Below are 22,110 nucleotides of genomic sequence, written 5' to 3' on the forward strand. Positions count from 1 at the left end.
GCCCTCAGCTTCACGGAGTCTCACGTTTGGGAAGGGACTGGGAGGTGCTCAGACGTTCTCTAGCCTGATCTGGGCTCACAGCTAGGGTTCAGGAAATTCTGTACTAAATGAGTTTTTCTTAAAATCGGAAACGGCTTCTCTCACCAAACTGGGCCGAGCCGCTTTTCCCACCTGTTTCTGAGCTGGTTTATTTCCCTTCTGTGAGGCTCACGTCCGTTTCTTTCCTTCCTGAATCACTTGCTTGTGCTCCTGGGGCTGCCCTCAGCCCCTTCCCCAAGCTGCCAGCAGCAGGGCTGACGTTCTCTGCGTCGCTTGTCTGGATTCAGCCAGCTTCCGGGTGCTGGGGAGTCCCCAGTCTTGGCTTCACTCACCTTCGCGGGAACCCTGCCAGGCCCGCTACCTGCCTGGAGGACAAGGGTTTCCCCAGCGCAGAATTTCCAGCCAGTGCTCCTGCTTCCTTCTCACTTATCAGCCAGAACTAGCCTGGCTGCCTTTTCAGGAGCAGCCGAATTCCCCTTGCAGTGAGACACATATTGAATGGGTGGGCCTTTGGCAGGTTGGGAATTTTTAATCATCAGATGAATAGAAAGAATTTTTCTTACCTAAACTGGAGGAAAATGACACGATTTTGCCCAGGGAAATCCATTTGGGAAGATTCTGCCTTCAGCTGCCAAGCAGAACACGAATGAGGGGCTCTGCAGTGTGCGGCACGTCTGCCCTGGGAATAGGCCTTCAGGGGGCTACATCCTAATGAAGCGCAGTCACTTTTTGTTTCGTCTCCAGCGCAGCCCAAGCTCATTATAGCAGACACTTCACCACCCCAAGCTTCACAAGGGGCGCGGGCGTGCAGCAGGAGGAACAAGAGTTGGCCACCGTCGGGTGCCGTGGGTGTCCTGAGTAGAGTTGAGGGCCTCCCCCAGGAAGGAGAATGCTGAGCCCCGATAGGAAACGCTGCCCTGAGCCGTCTGAGGCTGTCCATGGGGGAGCTCTTTTCCTTATCTCTAGCCTAATACTCCTCTTTCCTGAGGTTCTCTCTTACTGCCTAAGCTGTTTGACTCTGGGACTGGCTAGCTTGTCCCCATCGGGATCTCATCCCCATTGGGATCTCTGGCAGGAGTTCCTGACCAGCTCCCCCTGGACCTGCGGCTGGAGGCGGAGTTGTGCCGTTGTCTTCCACCTGGTTTGCCTTTTGAGGCTTACCCGCTCCTCCATCTGGGCTATTTTAAAATGATTAGAGCAGAACCTTTAGATCAATTCTATCAAATGCATCTGTAGAGCTAGCGGGGGTGGGGGGGTGGGGAAGGGGGGGCGATCCCTTTTGTGACACCTACTTCTAATCTTTATAGCTAGGCCAGTGGGTGTGCTCACAGCCGAGGCACCTCATTAGGTCGTTATGTCATTAGGATGCTCTTTGACCAGTCATTGTCATTAGAAATGTAAACACTGGCCGGGCGCGGTGGCTCAAGCCTGTAATCCCAGCACTTTGGGAGGCCGAGACGGGCGGATCACGAGGTCAGGAGATCGAGACCATCCTGGCTAACACGGTGAAACCCCGTCTCTACTAAAAATACAAAAACTAGCTGGGCGAGGTGGCGGGCGCCTGTAGTCCCAGCTACTCGGGAGGCTGAGGCAGGAGAATGGCGTAAACCCAGGAGGCGGAGCTTGCAGTGAGCTGAGATCCGGCCACTGCACTCCAGTCCGGGAGACAGAGCGAGACTCCGCCTCAAAAAAAAAAAAAAAAGAAATGTAAACACTGATTGGGGACCTTCCAGCGGGAGCTGTCTGGGCTGCTGCTGTCTCCAAGCTGTTCAACTTCCAGGTTTACCTTTGTGGCTTTTGGTGCCCCTTCAGGGCTTGAGCTAGGCAGGCTCCTGCAGTGGGATTGTGGGGTGGACCCCTGAGATGGGAAGCACTTGCCCCCCAGCACCTACTCACCCGGGGCTCTTCATTCTCACACTTCCCTGGTAAGTTCCGGACACCACAGTGTCCGCACTCCTTTTGTGGCCCATCCGGTGAGCGCCTACTTCCCGGGCCGCCGCTTCATCCTGAGTTATTTGGGCTGAGCCCTCTCATCTGCCAGTTTAAGGCACCCCAGGAGTCTCAAGATCTCTGCTGGGAGTGGACCAGTCTACACAGTCTTCTTCAGAGGGATTTGTGACTTCCCCAAAAAGGTTAAGAAACCCTGTTTTAGACCAACCTTCTGGGTAAGGGACTGGTGGGGTCAGGGATTTTCATGTGCAGTTTAACGCACAGAAGGCGCAGTTGCTGGTGTTTGTATCTGCTCTGCGCTGAGACTGGCTCTCGCAGGTGTGCATGAGGCCGCGTGGCCTTCTACGCAAGTTACAGAGAAGGTGACAGCCACTCAGGCCTGTTCTGAGACTGGCTCTCGCAGGTGTGCATGAGGCCGCGTGGCCTTCTACGCAAGTTACAGAGAAGGTGACAGCCACTCAGGCCTGTTCTGGCCTGTCCGTTGGACTCCACTTTTTTTTGTTGTTGTTGTTGTTGTTTGCAAAAAGTAAAGACATGGGGCTGGCACTGCAGATCTGCTTTGGGCTTTTTCTGTTACGTTTTAAGGGAAGTGGGCAGAGCATGTGGCCTGTAGCTGAATGCTCCACAGAGCAGACACAGGAACGAGCCGGGAGAGAAGCTTCACTGTGGAGGTGCTCCCGGAGCTGCCTCTGAGCTGGCTCAGCTGGGGGAGGCCTGTAGGCTCCCATCTCCCTTTTCCCGTGTTGATTCAGATGCTTAGCTCTTTTGATTGAGGAAAGAACCTTCATGCGTTTTTATCCTTTTTTACCTTTGACCCCAAACTTGGCAGCTGCTTGGGTTGGAGTTTCTGGACACATGGGGCCTGTAGCAGCCTTGCGTCGATGTTGCCTCACGTTCCCGCTGGTGTCGGTGAGGCATGAGCTGTGAGTGTGCCAGCCTCGGGCCCTTGGTTTTGTCTCTGGCATGTTTGCATTGGTGGTAGAGCTGACCGTTGCCCCTTAGAGAGTCTTCTGTGGCCTTGAACGGGGAGTGGGGGCCAGATGACAGCACAGGCCCTGTGCTGCGGGAATGGCCGCTTCCTCAGTCAGAGGTCGTCTGGAGGGTTTTTCCCTCCGGTGGGAAGTGTTCATGCAAATTCCAGATCTGTCCTGGCCCAGCTTGGAGGCGGACCTTCCTGACTGGGCCATCCCTTGCAAGCGTTCTCAGCCGACACTGGCTCCCTCCCAGCAGGCCCCTACTTGTGAAGGAGCTGAGCCGCTCGTGGTGGGCTCTCCTGGGGCACCCATGTTGTGTGTTTTGCTTTTGTTTGTTTTGTATCTGCTTGGTTTTTCCAAGTCTAATCAGGATGTCCCCTGGAGTGACATCCTTTGCTGAGAGAAGGGCACATGCCTCGGTCCCAGTGCTCAGCCTTGCTTTCTGCCGCAGCCTTGGGGCCTGGAGACTCACAATCAAAGCACAGTGGAGACAATGCCCAGTGGTCCCAGCCCCATTGCCCCAGGTACAACCTGTTAGCCACCATAGGACCAAGGTTACAAGCACAGTGGTCAGAGGCACTGGCCTGCAGTAGGACTCCAGGGCACCATGGCCTGAGCCCAGCTCTCTCGTCCTGGTTCCCATCCCAGCCCACCATCCCAGCCGTGTCCTGTGGCTTCCTGGTGCACACAGGGCTGTTCCTTGCACCTCCCAGCTGGGTCTTGACACCACAAGCTCTTCCCTCCAACCTGGGATCAGCCAGGCCTTTCCTAGGAGATGAGAATGTACCATAAAAACAATTACAAGACTGGGCGCTGTAGCTCATGCCTGTCATCCCAGCACTTTGGTAGGCTGAGGTGGGTGGATCACCTGAGGTTGGGAGTTCAAGACCAGCCTGGCCGACACAGTGAAACCTAGTCTCTACTTAAAATACAAAACTTAGCTGAGCGTGGTGGCATGTGCCTGTCGTCCCAGCTACTCAGGAGGCTGAAGCAGGAGAATCATTTGAACCTAGGAGGCGGAGGTTGCAGGGAGCTGACACTGTGCTCCAGCCTGGGTGACAGCAAGACTCTGTCTCAAAGAAAAACAAAAAAAAACTGTTAGAAGATTCCTGAGAGCATGTAGGAGTTAACAACATTAAATGGTTTTCTTTACAGAAATAGAAAAATCCTTAAATAACATTTGAGATGTTTTCTGTAATAAATAAATGTGAGACACAATGATTTTGTCAAGTTTGGGAAACTGTAAGCAGTGGAGGGAGCATGAGGAAGATGGCCCGGCTGGAGCAGCTTCCTGGCACTGGCTCTGTGCCTGGGACTGGCCAGGCCTGGCCCTGCCTCCCCCGCAGCGTCACGGGACCATTTCGCACGTGGTGCTTTCTTGATGAGCAGTGGCTCAGCCTCCCAAGACACCTGCCGCTGGAGCTGACCACCGGAGCTGTGCACACCCGCCCGAAGCCATCTTCATGGTTTGGGCCCCACCCCAGGTCTGAGGAAAGACACTAGCTGGAGCACAGTTCATTTATATTTGGTTCTCGGAATCCATGGATGTGACTTCACAACACAGATCAATTCCCAGACTCACCCAATTCTTGTGCCACTTGCATACTTGTTCTTTTCTTTTCTTTCTTTTTTTTTTTTTTTTTTTTTTTGAGACGGAGTCTCTCTCTGTTGCCCAGGCTGGAGTGCAATGGTGCGATCTTGGGCTCACTGCAAGCTCCACCTCCCAGGTTCACGCCATTCTCCTGCCTCAGCCTCCCGAGTGGCTGGGACTACAGGCACCTGCCACCTCACCCGGCTAGTTTTTTTTTTTAATATACTTAGTAGAGACAGGATTTCACCGTGTAAGCCAGGATGGTCTTGATCTCCTGACCTCGTGATCCGTCTGCCTCGGCCTCCCAAAGTGCTGGGATTATAGGGGTGAGCCACCGCACCTGGCCTCAAAGTTGAAGCAGTTCTTATGCCTCAGCCTCTCGAGCAGCTGGAATTACAGGCACGCAGCACCAGGCCTGGCTAATTTTTGTATTTTTAGTAGAGACAGGGTTTCACCATGTTGTCCAGGTTGGTCTCAAACTCCTGGCCTCGAGTGATCTGCCTGCCTCGGCCTCCCAAAGTGTTGGGATCACGGGCATGAGCCACCGTGCCCAGCCCCCCCCACTTACATAATTTTCTGTATCCAGATACTGCTTGTTATGTATTTGCATATTTTAAATACTTTTACTGTTTTTTTTTTTTCTTTTGGAGACAGGGTCTTCTTGCCCTTTCGCCTAGGCTGGAGTACAGGGGCACAATCACGGCTCACTACAGTCTTGACCTCCCAGGGTGAAGTGATTCTCCTGCCTCAGCCCCGACTGACCACGGGTGCACAACGCTGTGCCTGGATAATTCTTGTATTTTTCGTAGAGACAGGGTTTTGCCGTGTTGCCCAGGCTGGTCTCAAAAACCTGGCCTCAAGCGACCCTCCCACCTCAGCCTGTCACAGTGCTGGGATTACAGGCATGAGCCAGTGCATGTGGTCCACTTTTTAAACTAAAACACCTCTTAAAAGGAAATTTTGCATCGTTACTGTAAAGCTGATCCCAAATCATGTCATTATTACTGTAGTAATAAAGTCAAAAGTAAAAATGGTTATCTGGGCTGAGGTGGGTGGATCACTTGAGGTCAGGAGTTTGAGACCAGCCTGGCCAACTTGGTAAAACCTCCTCTCTATGAAAAATACAAAAACTAGCTGATCATGGTGGCGGGTGCCTGTACTCTCAGCTACTCAGGAGGCTGAGGTGGAAGAATCACTTGAACCTGGGAGGCGGAGGTTGCAGTGAGCTGAGATTGCGCCACTGCACTCTAGCCTGGGTGACAGAGCAAGACTGTCTCAAAAACAAAAACAAAAATGGGCCAGGCACGGTGGCTCATACCTGTAATCCCAGCACTTTGGGAGGCCAAGGCGGGCAGATCACGAGGTCAGGAGTTCGAGATCATGCTGGCTAACACAGTGAAACCCAGTCTCTACTAAAAATACAAAAATTAGCCAGGTGTGGTGGTGGGTACCGGTAGTCCTAGCTACTCGAGAGGCTGAGGCAGGAGAATGGCGTGAACCTGGGAGGCGGAGCTTGTAGTGAGCCGAGATCACGCCACTGCACTCCAGCCTGGGCAACAGAGCAAGACTCCATCTAAAAAAAAAAACACAGAGAGAAGAAAGAAAAAAGCTGGTTATCTGCATCCTGGTTAAAATCAGTACCACCATGCCCCACACACGGGAACATGGACTTGCTGGATAGGATCTCCTTGTTTCATGGGCCTGGAAGCAGCTACTTCAGAAGGAAGGTGGTGCGGCCAGTGGCAGCGGAGGGCACACTGTGCAGTGATGAGACGGTGCAGGCCCACCCACAGCCCTGGCCCAGAGAAGGAGAGACCTCACTGACCCCTGCAGGGCCTGCCTCTGGCCATCCTCATTTGGAAATTCGGTGTCATTGTCCCCGGAGGGAATGAGCAGTTCTTCCTGGGGGGCAGGCACCAGCTGCCCTGAGATTGTGGAGTCTGCACCGCCCGCCTCTCTGGACCTCAGCTGGTTTTGTTTCCATGCCATGGCAGGGGACAAGCAGGTGCTGTTTTCCTTCCCCCTCACCACAGCAAGGACTCCACATGCTGTTACAGCTTCACCCAAAGAGGAGGTGGTCTCGACCATGCCTTGACTTCTGCCGTTCCCTCTCCCTGTGTTGGAAGGGCCACCGTCCCTGTGGCTCACCAGTGCTCCGTTTCCTCTTGGGTTTTTGGGATGAGAGTATACAGGAAGTATAAAGGTGAAAGTAGCTCTCCAGTAGCTTGTGACAAGGAGGATCATCAGACAGGCGTTGACTTCTTCCTGGATTACTTTTCCAGGAGACTCCCAGATGTGGCAATAGCTCTTGGGGTTTTGGGCTGATACACAGGAGCTGAAGCTGTGATGTCGTGTGTCCGTGTCCTTAGGTCAGTGTTAAGTGGGGAGCTGCCCCCATCCTGCGTTCTCAGCAGATAGCAGGCATGTTTGCCGGCCAGTTGGTTGATTAAACAAGCTCTGAAAACATAAACACTGATGGTTTTGATGGTTTCATGTGTCGTCATGTGACGTAAGCAGATGCTACCACAGCAGAGCCGGAGGTGAGCAGGACATAGGGCAGAGAATCCACTCACAGTAACACAGGAGCTAAAACAGCCTTTTAAAATGTGTTTGCAGGCCAGGCATGACGGCTCAAGCTTATAACCCCAGCACTTGCGGAGGCCAGGGTGGGAGGATCACTTGAGGCCTGGAATTCGAGACCAGCCTGGGCAACATAGGGAGACCTTAAAGCAGTGTTTGATGACTTGGGTGTGGTGGTGCACACCAGCAGTCCTGGCTACTCAAAGAGGCTGAGGTGGGAGGATCCCTTCAGCCTGGAAGCTCAAGGCTGCCGTGATCATGCCACCACATTCCAGTGTGGGCAACAGAGCAAGACCCTGTCTCTTAAAAAAAAAAAAAAAACCATGTTCTGCTTATACAATTGCCAGGATTTTGGGTTGGTTTGTGTCTAGGTGGTGGTTGTGGTTGTTAGTGGTGACAGCAAGCTCAGGTTTGGCACCGCACACTGCTGGCTAAATGAGGAAAAAATATTTGATAACCTACCAAGAACCTATAAAATATATATCTCCTTTGACCCATTAATTCCATTTCTCAGGAGTTTGCCCTTTAAGAAGTCAGATAAAGATTTATATATAAGGGGTCACTTTAATATCATTTGTGTTGGGTTTTTTATTTGTTTTCTGAGATGGAGTCTCACTCTGTTGCCCAGACTGGAGTGCAGTAGTGCAGTCTCAGCTCACTGCAACCTGTGCCTCCTGGGTTCAAACAATTTTCCTGCTTCAGGCTCCCGAGTAGCTGGGATTGTAGGCACGTATTCCACGCCCAGTTAATTTTTGTTTTGTTTTGTTTTGTTTTTTTGAGACGGAGTCTGGCTCTGTCACCCAGATTGGAGTGCAGTGGCACAATCTCAGCTCACAACAACCTCTGCCTCCCAGGTTCAAGCAATTCTCCTGCCTCAGCTTCCCAAGTAGCTGGGATTATGGGTGCCCGCCACCACGCCCAACTAATTTTTTTTTTTTTTTTGAGATGGAGTCTCACTCTGTGGCCCAGGCTGGAGTGCAGTGACGTGATCTCGGCTCACTCAAGCTCCACCTCCCGGGTTCACACCATTCTCCTGCCTCAGCCTCCCAAGTAGCTTTGACTACAAGCACCTGCCACCACACCTGGCTAACTTTTTATATTTTTAGTAGAGATGGGGTTTCACTATGTTAGCCAGAATAGTCTGGATCTCTTGACCTCATGATTCGGCCTCCCACAGTGCTGGGATTACAGGCGTAAGCCACCATACCAGCCTAATTTTTGTATTTTTAGTAGACATGGAGTTTCACCGTGTTGGCCAGGCTGGTCTCGAACCCCTGACCTCATGATCCGCCCACCTCAGCCTCCCAAAGTGCTGAGATTATAGGCATGAGCCATTGTGCCCAGTCTAATTTTTGTGTTTTTAATAGAGACGGGGTTTCACCTTGTTGGCCAGGCTGGTCTGGAACTCCCGACCTCAACTTCTCCGCCTGCCTCGGCCTCACAAAGTGCTGGGATTGCAGGCGTAAGCCACCGTGCCCGGGCTTATTTCATAAATATTTATTATGAACCTACTAGTATGTCAGCACTACAGATAGTATTAGACACCATCCCTGTCCCTCCCAGAGCTGACAGCGTAGTTGGGAAGATGGAAATTAAGTAAGTAATGACACCCACAAAAAGTAACTGCCATTCTGGCTCAGGAGAAACCTGGGTGTCCCTGAGTAACAGACACTGGCGCCAAGACTGTTTGTGGAGAGAGCGCTGCTCGTCTTGTCCCTGTGATATGGGTTTTGTGAGTGATCCGGTTTCCCTGTAGGACCCTTTGTTTCTCGGGTGATCCTGAGCCAGGTACGAGATCAGTATCTCCCCCACTGCTGTCACCCACACGGCATTGCTGTGAAGCGGAAGGTGGCCCGAGAGTTGCTAATCTCTCTGTGATTTCAGCCGCCAAGCTGAGCCACCAAAGAAGGAGGCCGCCACTGCGGGGCCGCAGGTGAAGCGAGCAGATGAGTGGAAGGACCCTTGGCGCCGATCCAAGTCTCCCAAGAAGAAACTCGGAGTGTCGGTCTCCCCGAGCCGGGCTCGAAGGCGTCGGAAAACATCAGCCTCGTCGGCCTCTGCCTCTAATTCCTCCAGGTAAGGAGGGCTTCTGGGATGGCTGGGGTGTCAGCACCTCAGAGCCGTCAGCTGAACACCATGTACCTCACTGGGTCAGGTGGGGAACACCACAGCCCACTGTTTGCTGTGGGATCATTGCCTGAAGGCCAGTCAGTGGGACTAACCCAGCGTTTATACATTCAGCAAAGAGCATCAGTGCCAAGCAGGACTGATGCAGTGACCCCAAATGGGGCACAGACACCGGCAACTGAGCCCGACTGCTCCCAGGGAGTCCCAGGCCACACTGGAGGGAGGGGCATCTGGATGCGGGAGGATGCACAGACCTGGGGCCCAGTGAGTCCATCTGTTCCTCCAGCCTGGACTGGAAGCTGTGCCCCTCCGCGTACAGTGCTGGTCTCAGCACACAGGAAGGAGCCTGGCTCCTGAGGCAGGGATGACAGGAAGCAGGGGCTGGGGTGGACCCCACGGGGCTCGGCAGGAACAGGAGGTGTGGGTGTGAGGCCAGGCTTCACAGTGGGTGCAGAGGGACAGATAGACACACACAGACGCACGTGAGCTGGGTCAGCGCACACATCCTGGCTCTGTCCACTCAGGCAGCGACGCCCAGCAACAGCAGGCACACCCCAGGCCCACGTCTTGATTTCTAAATGCTGTTCTCCACTGAGGAGGGGTGGGAGTGTCTGGGGGAGGCTGTATGCGTCTGTGCGCATGTGGGTAGCTGTGTGTCTGCACGTGTATGGCTGTGCGTCTGTGCACGTGTGTAGCTGTGCGTCTGTGTGTCTGCGCGTGTGCAGCTGTGCACATGTGTGTAGCTGTGCATCTGCGCCTGTGTAGCTGTGTGTGCACGTGTGCAACTTGCACATGTATAGCTGTGCGTCTGTGCATGTGTGCATCTGTGGGTGTGTAGCTGTGCATGTATACGTCTGTGTGCATGTGTGCGTCTGTGTGCATATGTAGCTGTGCATCTGTGGGTGTGTAGCTGCGCATGTGTACATCTGTGCGCATGTGTGCATCTGTGCACGTGTGTGTAGCTGTGCGTTCAGGTCTGTGCCAAAGAACAGCAGGTCAGCAGAGGGTGTGCGGGGCAGGGAGGGCCCTTCTCACTTCTCGCCACTCTCCCTCCCGCCCACCCCAGGTCATCTTCGCGGTCATCGTCCTACTCCGGCTCCGGCTCCTCCCGGTCACGATCGCGGTCTTCATCCTACAGCTCCTACTCCAGCCGCTCTTCCAGACACAGCTCGTTCTCAGGAAGCCGGTCCAGGTACGTCCCCGGGACCCATGCAGGGCCCTCGGCAGGTGCAGGGAGCATGGGCACCTGTGAATGTGGCTTTAGTTGTGGTACCAGTAGCCCCTTGGGGTATTGAAAGTCCCTGCTGGCAGCTGAACTAGGATGGCCAGGGGGTCATGTCCTGTGTCCCCCGCCAAACACCAGCCTTGCGGGCCCTCGTCCTTGTGTAGATGTGTGCTGTCACTGAGGGCCACAGCCTGAGATCCTCGAGTTGAGGCACTCCAGTCCTCCGGGAAGGGGCCAGACCCAGCCCTGTCCTGCGGTGTTTCTGTGGGAGCTGTTCTGCTGCCCCACTGCCAAGGAACCTGTCCCCTCCCGTCCTGCACACACGTGAACGTGGCACCTGCCTCCCGGAGGGCCCACCAGGGGCTGCTGACACCTTCCACGCTCCACGGTCTACTCTGGGCCTGTGTGTTTAGCAGATGCCAGAACAGTCCAGAACTGAAGTTAAACCTGGGGCACATAAATGGAAATTCGTGGCCTTCTCCGTGGGTCTGGGTGGGTCAGTCCTCAGTGGGCTTGGGCTGGTGAAGAAACCCCCAGACCCCTTCTCACAGCTTTGTTCACTCCCCCAGGTCCCGGTCCTTCTCTTCGTCCCCGTCCCCGTCCCCAACACCTTCCCCGCATCGACCTTCCATCAGAACCAAGGGGGAGCCGGCCCCGCCGCCCGGGAAAGCAGGGTGAGTGCCCAGCCTGTGGGCAAGTCCTGGCCGGCCAGGCCTCCAGAGGCTGCAGCCTCCTCCCTCGGTCTCTATCTCTCATTTGTGTTTGGGACCAAAGAGGTGAGGATGTCTCGGGGGGGGGGGGGGCCTGTTCCCAGAGGGTGACTGGGCTGGGGGGCACTGGGCACAGCCCCTGTTCTCCCGGGCCGCCCTTATACTGCAGCGCTCCCCCGGGAGCCCTGGGGACGGAGCACAGCCCTGGGGACATGGCAGCAGCCGGCTGTTCTCAAGGGGTCTTCGTATTAGCCTGCTCTCCCTACTGTCTGGCGGTGTCTGTAGCTCTTGCCTGTTAGAGGGGAGCCCGGAAGGGCCGCTGGGGCCTTCGAAGCCATTCCCAGGCGCTCTGACGCTGACAGGTGGGAACCGTGTCCAGGCATGAGCGTGCTCACTTAGCGTCACAAGCATGCAGTGTCGCTCCCCAAGGTGTGGGTACATTTAAAGAGGACGTAGGCCAGCGGGGCCTCATCCACCAGCCCTGCCCTGCTCGAGCCTCCCTGTCTCACAGAGAGAAGTCAGTGAAGAAGCCGGCCCTGCCTCAAGCCCCACCACAGGCCACCAAAACTACTGCTCCTGTCCCCGAGCCCACCAAGCCAGGAGACCCTCGGGAAGCCAGGAGGAAGGAGCGGCCAGCCAGGACCCCCCCAAGGAGGTGAGCGTTTCAGTGTCCATGGGCCTTCGGGCTTTCCATGTTCTTGGTGCCCTGTGATGCTGGCACTGCTGGAAATCCAGAGTGCCACGTCGAGAGCCAGGTGGTGGGAGGCACCCTCCAGCCGAGCAGCAGCACCCAGTGAGCCCTTACCCAGGAACCTGTCCTGTCCCCTCCCTGAGTCTGTGTTTCTGGAGCATGAAGGGGAAAGGACAGCTTGGCAGGGAGCACAGGCCTTCCCCTCACCGCCCCTGTCTACACTGGGAGGTGCTTCCCCTGAGAGACTGCACTTTTTATCCTGACAAAACACTGTGCCTAAAGGAAGACAGGCCCAGGCCCTGTTCCAAGGCAGTGGCAAGGCCAGTCTGGAGCCTCACCTCACAGGGCTGCTGGGCTGCTGGTGGGGAGGGGAGGCCGTGAGGCGCTGCGGAGGCCACACCCCCTGAGCCGAGCTGTTGCTTGTATTACAGGCGGACGCTCAGCGGCAGCGGCAGCGGCAGTGGCAGCAGCTATAGTGGTTCCAGCTCCCGATCCAGGTCGTCCCCATCACCCTGTGCCTCTGTTTCTCCCTCCCCTTTGGGGCCAGGAAGTCCCCCGAAGAAGCCAGCTTGTGGGTTGGGCTGTCTCCCACATGCAGGCTTGGGGTCCTTCTGTGTCTGAGTCACCTTGGGGCCATGGAAGGCTGTGGTCGAAACTTTGAAAACTTTGAGAAAATGGGCCAGGACTCCTGTGATAGGGAGACCCCTCCCTTCCCCCACAAAAACAGCTTCACCAACTCGAGGGCACTCGGGCCAGGAGGAGGTGCCTCTGCCCTGCTGACCTGATGCCGCAGCACCTGGGAGAGCACCTGCACCTGGGGAGGAGCCACAGGGCCGGGCCTGCACGGCCTGTCACAGCTATCAAGGGAGCCAGCCGGAGGGGTGGGGAAGCCGATAAAAACACCTCAGAAGAGAATACATGGAAAAGCTTTGTGGGCCAGGCGCGGGGGCTCACACCTGTGATCCCAGCACTGTGGGAGGCCAAGGCAGGAGGATTGCTTGAACCCAGGACTTGAGACCAGCCTGAGCAACATAGACCCCGTCTCCACAGAAAAAGTAATATATATATATATATATTTTTTTTGAGACAGTTTTGTTCTTGTTGCCCAGGTTGGAGTGCAATGGCGCAGTCTCGCAACCCCCGCCTCCCAGGTAGCTGGGACTACAGGCACATGCTGTCACACCCAGCTAATTTTCTGTATTTTAGTAGAGACAGGGTTTCACCATGTTGCCCAGGTGGTCTCAAAACTCCTGAGCTCAGGCCATCCACCCGCCTCAGCCTCCCAAAGTGCTGGGATTACAGGCGTGAGCCACTGCACCCAGCCTAATTTTGTATTTTTAGTAGAGACTGGGTTTCACCATGTTAGGCTGATCTTGAACTGACCTCAGGTGATCCATCCATCTTGGCCTCCCAAAGTGCTAGGATTACACGTATGAGCCACCATGCCCAGCCCAGAAATTTGTTTTAATTAGCTGGGTATAGTGGTGTGTGCCTGTGGTCCCAGCTACTTGGGAGGTCAAGGTTGAATGAGCTGTGATCACGCCACTGCATTCCAGCCTGGACAACAGAGATCCTGTCTCAAAAAAAAGATTTCTGCTGTTTAGTTGTTTTGAAAGAAAGTATTAAATCAGTCCTTAGATTCCTCACACAGAACCCTTTGATTTACAGGCAGCAGGTGGTTTATATGTTTGTCAAACTTTTTTTTCTGTTGTTTGTTTTGTTTCTGGAGAGACATGGTCTTGCTATGTTGCCCAGGCTGGTCTCAAAACTCCTGGGCTCAAGTGATCCTCCCACCATGGTCTCCCAAACTCCTGGGATTATAGGCGTGAGCCACCGCACCTGGCCTAAAATGTTTCTTGATAGGTCTAAAATGTTTTAGAAGACCTGACTTCTGAAAAAAAAAATGGTTCTCTTACCTGTCCCCGTTCCCTGCTCCGGTACCCAACGTGCCTGAGGGATGTGATTGGTGTTCTCCCGAGCAGGATATGGGCGAGGCGGACTCAGATGCCAGTCCTGTGCTCTGTGTCCGTGTTGAGTGCAAGCCAGTGGAGCTGCAGACCTGCTGTTTCCAGTCTGTCTGCTGCGTGTTCCTCAGGCATTCCCCGAGACTGTGTGGAACAGCTCGTTGTGTTTTTAATTTCCCTGTGGGCTGAGGCTATCGCCCTTTTGTCACGGGTATCTAAGCCAGGGACTCTGCTTAAATTCCGTCCTTGCCACTGTTGGCTCCGGCTCAGTCCTGTTTCCCTTCCCAACAAGCAACCTGACATTCGTTTCATTTGTGTTTGTTTTGAGACGGAGTTTCACTCTTGTTGCCCAGGCTAGAGTGCAGTGGCACTGTCTTGGCTCACTGCAACCTCCACCTCCCGGGTTCAAGCAATTATTTTGCCTCAGCCTCTCCAGTAGCTGGGATTACTGGCGCCCGTGACCATGCCCGGCTAATTTCTGCATTTTTAGTAGAAACGGGGTTTCACCATGTTGGCCAGGCTGGTCCCGAACTCCTGACCTTAGGTGATCTGCCCATCTCAGTCTCCCAGAGTGCTGGGATGACAGGTGCGAGCCACCGCGCCCAGCTGCAACCTGACATTCGTTAGTGAAATGGGGCCTTGGCCCAGCCATGGAGATGTCCCTTACTGTGTAACCCTGGAACTGCCCAGTGTCCCCCCAAAATTACACATTCCATGGGTACATGATCCATAAATGGACACTGGATAAACATGGACCATGGAGCACCCCCCGCCGGCCCCTCCCTCCAGTCTGTGGTTGGACTGTGGTGAGATGTTCTCATGTGTCCAGGTCCCTGAGCGTGAGCAGTGTCTCCTCGGTGTCCAGTGCTACGTCGAGCAGCAGCTCTGCACACAGCGTGGACTCGGAGGACATGTACGCAGACCTGGCTAGCCCCGTGTCCTCAGCCAGCTCTCGGTCCCCAGCCCCAGCCCAGACCAGGAAGGAGAAAGGTACTTGGGAGCCCTGGTACCTTTAAGGAGTAGCTCCAGGGGGAGGAGGGTGGCATCAGCACAGACTTTGCCTGGCTGTTGGTGTGGCCACGGGAAAATCACCAGCACCCCCATGACTGCAGATTTATCATTGGTAGGAAAATCTAAGAAAGAAGATGGTGTTAAAGAGGAAAAGCGGAAAAGGGATTCGTCCACGCAACCACCCAAATCTGCAAAACCTCCAGCAGGGGGGAAGTCCTCCCAGCAGCCCTCAACCCCCCAGCAAGCACCCCCCGGGCAGCCCCAGCAGGGCACGTTTGTGGCCCACAAGGAGATCAAGTTGACACTGTTGAATAAGGTGAGGGCAAGGGCCCTGCTGGTGGCTACCCCAGCGTCTGGGCCTGGGTCCATTTGCTTCCTGAGACAGCTTCCTCCTGGGGGACAGAACCTGAGTGAGGGCCAGTGGGGCCTTGCAGGTGTCGGCAGAGCCTGGGCGACAGAGCGAGACTCCATCTTCCCGGCCTGGGCCAGGAAGTGTGAGCATCTGGGGAGGTTCGGGTGCTGCCAGCGTCTCTCTGAACAGAGAGGGTGTTCTCTCTGTGCCTGTGGCCGCCATTCCCTGCCAGTCAGTCTCAACACAATACAGGAAGCCTCGGGCCCTGTCCTCTGCTGGAAGGTTAAGAGGCCTGGTTTCAGGGGTCCCAGGTCCTCCTAGAGTGGCCCCCATGGGGAGCAGGAAGGCCTTCAGGGTTGCTTCCCATGGAACATGAAGGGCCCCAAGTGCACAGTGGAGGTGCTCTTGGTCCGGGTCATGGAGGCCTCACTTGGGGCTACAGGGTTTCATGGGCATGTGGTGGGACCTTTGGGAGCACTTTCCTCTGGCGAGGAACCCATGTTGTCTGGGGTGAGGACACAGCTGCTGTCTCCTGGCCCTGCCATCCTCACCAGCCTCTCGGTTGTCCCAGGCGGCTGATAAAGGAAGCAGGAAGCGCTATGAACCATCAGACAAGGACAGGCAGAGCCCTCCTCCAGCCAAGCGGGCCAACACATCCCCAGACCGAGGTGAGCCTCCCAACCGGGGGCAGGGCAGGGGGTGGGAGCCTGGGGGTGCGGAGCAGCTGGACTCAGACCCCATCGCTCTTAACAAGCAGGAGGGCCCAGAAAACATCTGACTTGCAGATTATGCCCGTCAGTATTACAGTATTGAAAACTAAAACTAAGAAAAGTTTCTAAATGTTTGTTTAAAAATAACAGGACCAGGCGCGGTGGCTCACGCCTGTAATCCCAGCACTTTGGGAGGCCGGGGCGGGCGGCTCACGAGGTCAGGAGATTGAGACCATCCTGGCTAACAAGGTGAAACCCCATCTCTACTAAAAATATAAAAAGTTAGCCGGGTGTGGTAGCGGAGGCCTGTAGTCCCAGCTACTCGGGAGGCTGAGGCAGGAGAATGGCGTAAACCCGGGAGGCGGAGCTTGCAGTGAGCCGAAATCGCGCCACTGCACTCCAGTCTGGGTGAGGGAGACTGTCATCCCAAAAAAAAAAAAAAAAAAAAGCCGGGCGCGGTGGCTAAAGCCTGTGATCCCAGCACTTTGGGAGGCCGAGACGGCGGATCACGAGGTCAGGAGATCGAGACCATCCTGGCTAACCCGGTGAAACCCCGTCTCTACTAAAAAATACAAAAAACTAGCTGGGGAGGTGGCGGGCGCCTATAGTCCCAGCTACTCGGGAGGCTGAGGCAGGAGAATGGTGTAAACCCGGGAGGCGGAGCTTGCAGTGAGCTGAGATCCAGCCACTGCACTCCAGTTTGGGCTACAGAGCAAGACTCCATCTCAAAAAAAAAAAAAAAAAATAGCCAAGCATGGTGGCGGGCACCTGTTATCCCAGCTACTCAGGAGGCTGAGGCAGGAGAATCACTTGAACTGGAAGGCGGAGGTTGCAGTGAGCTAAGATCACACCACTGCACTCAAGTCTGGCCACAGAGCAAGACTCTGTCTCAAAAATAAATAAATAAAAATAACATTAATAGGCCGGGCATGGTGGCTCACACCTGTAATCTCAGCACTTTAGAAGGCCAAGGTGGGCAGATCATCTGAGGTCAGGAGTTCGAGACCAGCCTGGCTAACATGGTGAAACCCCGTTTCTACTAAAACTACAAAAAATTAGTTGGGCATAGTGGCACGCATCCGTAGTCCCAGCTACTCAGGAGGCTGAGGCAGGAGAATCGCTTGAACCCGGGAGGTGGAGGTTGTAGTGAGCTGAGATTGCGCCATTGCGCTCCAGCTTGGGCAACAAGAGCAACTGTATTTTTCTTACACGTGTCATTTTTGCAAAATATAATTATATTTTCCAAAACAAATGAGCAGGAATGGCATTGGTTTTTCCGTTTTTGCAAATCTCTTCAGTCTGACTGACAGAAGACAGCTGGACCCACATGCCTCGTGCTCTCTGGAGACCCTCCTGGGCTCCTGTGAACTGAGTGACAGGGCAGACAGTGTCTGTGTTACTGCTGAGCCACATAGACCTGAAAGGGCCTCGGGGACCCCCAGCCGTCCTGACCACACCCCAAGAGCTGGGGCCCGGATGGAAAGACAGGGAGGTTGTCCTGGCTGGCTTTGATGGGTGGAGCTTAAACCAAACAGAGGACAAGGGGGCCTGGCCACCCGCACAGCCACTCCCAGACACAGAGAACAGGCAGGGGGCTTCAGACCCCTTCCCAAGTAGTTCTCTGCGTTTGTCGGGCACAGGAAGAGGAAGCTGCTCACCTTTGTCCCTAAGCCCAGGGCTGTGTCCTGTGTGGCTGGTCTGGAACAGCCTTGTTGTCCTTGCCTGGGGTTGGAGCCAGGGCCACTGGGGTCCCACAGACCTTTGTTCACACATGAGCCTTGGGCCTGCGCTGGGCAGTGGACCCTGTCTAGGCTGCCTCGCCTCCTTCCTAACATTGCCAGAGTGAAACATTCCTGGTCTCTCGGCTTTGCTTGTATGTCTTTACTGCCATGTCTTTTTTGTTGTTCCATATTTGAAGCCCCATGTGATAAATGTCTTCAAAGCTAGGAAGGAGTTTTGTCTTTCTGCACAAGATACTGGCTGCTTGGTGGAACCTGGAGCCCAGGTTTGGCCTCAGCCTCATTTCTGGATGCCTTGGTGTCCACATCTCTCTTCTCTTCTCCTTGGCTCTTCCCTTTTTATTTCTTTATAAAAATGAAGGAGGTGAACTAAGCAGCCTCAGACTTTAGAAGTGAGTCCCTGGCATTGGTGAGGCCACCCACACTGCCATCCCCTATAAACCAGGAGGGTGGTCTCACTCTGTACCTATCACCCAGGTTCTCGGGACCGGAAGTCAGGTGGGAGACTGGGCTCCCCGAAGCCAGAGCGACAGAGAGGCCAGAACTCCAAAGCCCCTGCAGCCCCGGCTGACAGGTGAGTGGACCCAGCATGTGCCCTGGGCACACCGAGGGTGGCTAGCCTGAGCCTCTTTCCCAGGGAGGCCAGCAGCAGCAGGGCTAGCACTGGGCCAGGTTGGAGGTGCTCCAGCTCCTGCAGCTCCTGCTGGGCTGATGTGGTGAGGGACAGGGACAAGGAAGGGCAACCCCACCCCCGCACACACACTCCTGCCGTGGTCGAGGCTGGAGGCTGCCCTCTGCTGCCCATGTCCTTGGGCAAAGAGCTCTGGGCACGGAGGTGGGAAGAAGAGCAGGAGGTTGTGCGGGGCCAGCCCAGGACCCTCCCAGTCTCTGCTCCACAAAGCCCGGGAGCCAGTGGCTAGGACCAGGCCTGCTTGTGGCAATGGGAGCCTGGCCATCCCGGGAGCCCCTTGCCTGTGCTGGTGGCCGCTGAGCACTCTGTGGAAGTTCCCCTCCAGGGAGGGCACCCGCGCTGCTGCTTACACCTCAGACGTGGCTTCTGGGGGCTCAAGGTCTTCCCCACCCCCTTGTAGGAAGCGCCAGCTGTCACCACAGTCCAAGAGCTCCAGCAAGGTCACGAGCGTGCCCGGCAAAGCCTCGGATCCCGGCGCCGCCAGCACCAAATCAGGGAAGGCCAGCACGCTGTCGCGGCGGGAGGAGCTGCTGAAACAGCTGAAGGCTGTGGAGGACGCTATTGCGCGCAAGCGGGCCAAGATCCCTGGGAAAGCATAGGCCGTGCCCCTGACCGGACTGGACGCATTTTTATACATAGGGTAAGCGCAGCCATTTTGGATTTTGCAGTTAATGTCTTATTTTGGCTGTGATTCTTTTTAAAAAGTAAAAAAGAAAAAAAAGTTTCTCTGCTGGAAAAGAAGCCACACAGGAGATGACGACGACGCTGAGTCCCAGCCTCCCTCCCCAGAGCAGAAGTCCCGCAGGACAGACACAGACAGCGCTAGTGACCAGCACAGTTCTCATGTAAATTACAAGCCCCAGCCGCCAGCCCCGCCTTCTCTTCCTCCTCCACCGTCTTCTTCCCTGGCCCTGGTCAGGCCTGGGCCTGTGGAGCCCCAGCTCTTCGTCCTTAGCCCAGGTCCAGGCAGCCAGGCTCCCTCCTGAGCTGAGAAATGAAACCTCGCGAACCACTGGTGGCACCTCCTTCTCCTCCCCCGCCCCCGGATCAGAAATATATCTATATTCTCGACTAAAGTCTCATCAGGAAATATTTCCTGTCTTTTATTTTAAGCATCAAATTGTTTTAGTTGATTTAAACAGGAAAAAATACAGAAAAGACCAAAAAAAGGCCAAGAGTATTGTTGGGGCGTCTGTCTAATGTGGAGGGTCTTTTTTGAGGGGTCTCCTAAAATAAAATATTTTGATAAGCAGCTGTTCTTGCCCTTGTGGTGTGTGCGCCCTCTGCCCACGTGCGGCCGGGTCTGCCTCTGTGTCGTGCACTGCACTTGGCCCAGCACTCGGGAGCTGCTGGGGGGCGAGGGTGTGGCCACCCCTCACTCCCCTTGGGAGGACCGGCCATGGAGCAGCTCCTGCCTTCAGACCCCAGCCCAGGGAAGCACTGCACCTCAGTTTCTCCATTTGTGGGGCTGGGTTGGGCGTTCCTTGGTTCATGAGGTGGAGGTACCTTCCCTGCAGGGGCCATGGAGCTGCTGGAGGGGAAGAGGTCCAGGGCTGACTCCCAGCCCTGAGCCCAGCTGCCACCTCTGCAGTGACCACCACCGGCTCCATGTGCAGGCCCCAGACCTGCTGAGCCAGGCCCCGTGTGTGATGCCACGTTCCACAGCAGGGGCCACCGGCAGAGCCCCCCAGGAGCCCCCACTGCTGCTCCCTGCTCTCCACCTTGAAAGCCACAGGCCTGCACCTGGGCAGAGGCCTCCCAGGTACACGCTCCAGGGCCTCCAGTGCCTCCTTTAATCAGATGCAAGTAGCCGCAGTGTGGTGCCCACGCCTGTGGCCCACCCGTGTCCCTCATCTGCTGCCTGACACGAGGTTTGGGATGAGACCCCCAAGAGAGAGCTCCCTCCCCCAGGGCTGCGAGCGGAGCCCCAGGGAGGCAGCAACCCGCACTTCTGCTCCCAGCATGACCTGCGTCCGTGCCACTCTTCTGGATTAAATGACACTTAGAGTGTGGGCAGAGGAGCTGGACGTGAGTGAGCACTGCAGCTGGACCACCTGTGCACTGCTGAGGGAACTGTTTCCCATTTTATGTCCACGTCCCTCCCATAGCGCAGGCCACACAGTTCATGTTGTGTCGCAGTGGCTGGATCATGTGTCTCAGCAATGGGTTTTTTTTTTGTTGTTTTTTTTTGAGACAGAGTCTGGCTCTGTCGCCCAGGCTGGAGTGCCGTGGCCGGATCTCCGCTCACTGCAAGCTCTGCCTCCCGGGTTCATGCCATTCTCCTGCCTCAGCCTCCCAAGTGGCTGGGACTACAGGCGCCCACCACCTTGCCCGGCTAGTTTTTTGTATTTTTTAGTAGAGACGGGGTTTCACCGTGTTAGCCAGGATGGTCTTGATCTCCTGACCTCGTGATCCGCCCGTCTCGGCCTCCCAAAGTGCTGGGATTACAGGCTTGAGCTACCGCGCCCGGCCGGTTTTTTTTTTTTTGAGAGAGTCTCACTCTGTCGCCCAGACTGGAGTGCAATGGCACGACCTCGGCTCACTGCAACCTCTGCCTCCCGGGTTTACGCCATTCTCCTGCCTCAGCCTCCTGAGTAGCTGGGACTACAGGCGCCGCCACCGCACCCGGCTAGTTTTTTGTATTTTGAGTCGAGACGGGGTTTCATTGTGTTAGCCAGGATGGTCTCGATCTCCTGACCTCGTGATCCGCCCACCTCAGCCTCGCAAAGTGCTGGGATGACAGGCGTCAGCCGCGGGGCCCGGCCACCATTTTTTGAGGCTTATCAGATTTGCCATCAGGTCAAAGCCAAGTGCAAAGGAAATTCCCATTCTCTGGAAAGGGTGGCCTTCAATGCCACAGAGCTGGAGTCCAGGCCACTCTGGGTGCCAGCCTGCAGCCTGTCATTTGTGGGCTGTACCATGAGGCTGGAGGCCGGGAAATGGTGCTCTGTGCCTCCAGTGTGGGGCACCTCAAACTGGCGCCTGCAGTGACTGTCTCTTTCCGGCCAGGAGCGGGCAGGTGAGCCCACCGCAGCTCACATGTGGACTGGGACCAGGCGTGGCCCCCTCTGCAGCTGATCAGCCCCCAGCCACAGCCCTGAGCACCGCAGTCTGGAGCTGGGTTTGAACTCACACCAGGTGGCAGTGGACTCCAGGTGTGGCTACCCATCCCTGTGGCTCTCAGACATCGGTGCAGAGGGGCCTGTCCGAGGAGGGTGACTGCCCCCATGTGGTCGAGGGGAGAGGATGTTAGGCAGCTGGGAAGGGTGGCCTTGCTGTGTGACGGGCATCCACGGGTGTCCACGCCCTCCAGGGACGTCCTGCTCCGGGCGGTTAGCGCGCACGTCCTCCTTGCTCCCCGTGCAGTGACTAGAAAGCCTGTGTGGGGTTCTGGCAGTGGCACCCGCCTGCCAGCCCCTCCCAGGGCCTCTGCCCTCGGCCTGCAGCCCCTCCCCCACAGCCACGCTCCTACCCACCCGTTTGACTGGGCTTTGGGTGGGCAGGCGGATGTAGACCCTGCTTGGAGGCGGTGGCCCTAGAGGGATCCACAGAAGGGGAAAAGGCCGAGACACACGAGACCACTCCTGCCGGGGAAAACCCATGGGGGCTGTGGGGTGGTGGCACCTCAGGGAGGGGCCCTCTGCTGTCCCAGCCAACGTCTCATGACGATTCTGCACCCCGGCAGCAGTGCCCCCGCCCTGCCCACCCGGCTGGACACACCTGTGTTGTGGGCGGCTGGCTGCGCGTGACCCGCTG

General features: G+C 55.8%; 1 protein-coding gene across 9 annotated transcripts in view; it reads left to right on the plus strand.

Annotated features, from left to right (window-relative positions):
* ZC3H18 (zinc finger CCCH-type containing 18) overlaps positions 1 to 19,606 on the plus strand; it is a 68,313-nt gene extending 48,707 nt beyond the window's left edge. For 5 of the 9 annotated variants that reach the window (XM_033219316.1, XM_033219321.1, XM_033219313.1 and 2 more), the window contains 10 exons: positions 9,019 to 9,210; positions 10,328 to 10,453; positions 11,056 to 11,160; positions 11,708 to 11,851; positions 12,319 to 12,384; positions 14,681 to 14,841; positions 14,964 to 15,178; positions 15,786 to 15,882; positions 18,141 to 18,237; positions 18,755 to 19,606. In XM_033219316.1, coding sequence (XP_033075207.1) covers positions 9,019 to 9,210; positions 10,328 to 10,453; positions 11,056 to 11,160; positions 11,708 to 11,851; positions 12,319 to 12,384; positions 14,681 to 14,841; positions 14,964 to 15,178; positions 15,786 to 15,882; positions 18,141 to 18,237; positions 18,755 to 18,953 — 1,402 coding nt within the window. In that variant the 3' untranslated portion in view covers positions 18,954 to 19,606. The remainder of the gene's footprint in view (positions 1 to 9,018; positions 9,211 to 10,327; positions 10,454 to 11,055; positions 11,161 to 11,707; positions 11,852 to 12,318; positions 12,385 to 14,680; positions 14,842 to 14,963; positions 15,179 to 15,785; positions 15,883 to 18,140; positions 18,238 to 18,754) is intronic. The other 4 variants (XM_033219319.1, XM_033219322.1, XM_033219314.1 and 1 more) reach the window with 1 other exon arrangement.
* Positions 19,607 to 22,110: the final 2,504 nt, after the last annotated feature.

Source organism: Trachypithecus francoisi, unplaced genomic scaffold (assembly GCF_009764315.1).
Source record: "Trachypithecus francoisi isolate TF-2019V2 unplaced genomic scaffold, Tfra_2.0 Lachesis_group10, whole genome shotgun sequence".
In the NCBI taxonomy this organism is placed as follows: domain Eukaryota; kingdom Metazoa; phylum Chordata; class Mammalia; order Primates; family Cercopithecidae; genus Trachypithecus; species Trachypithecus francoisi.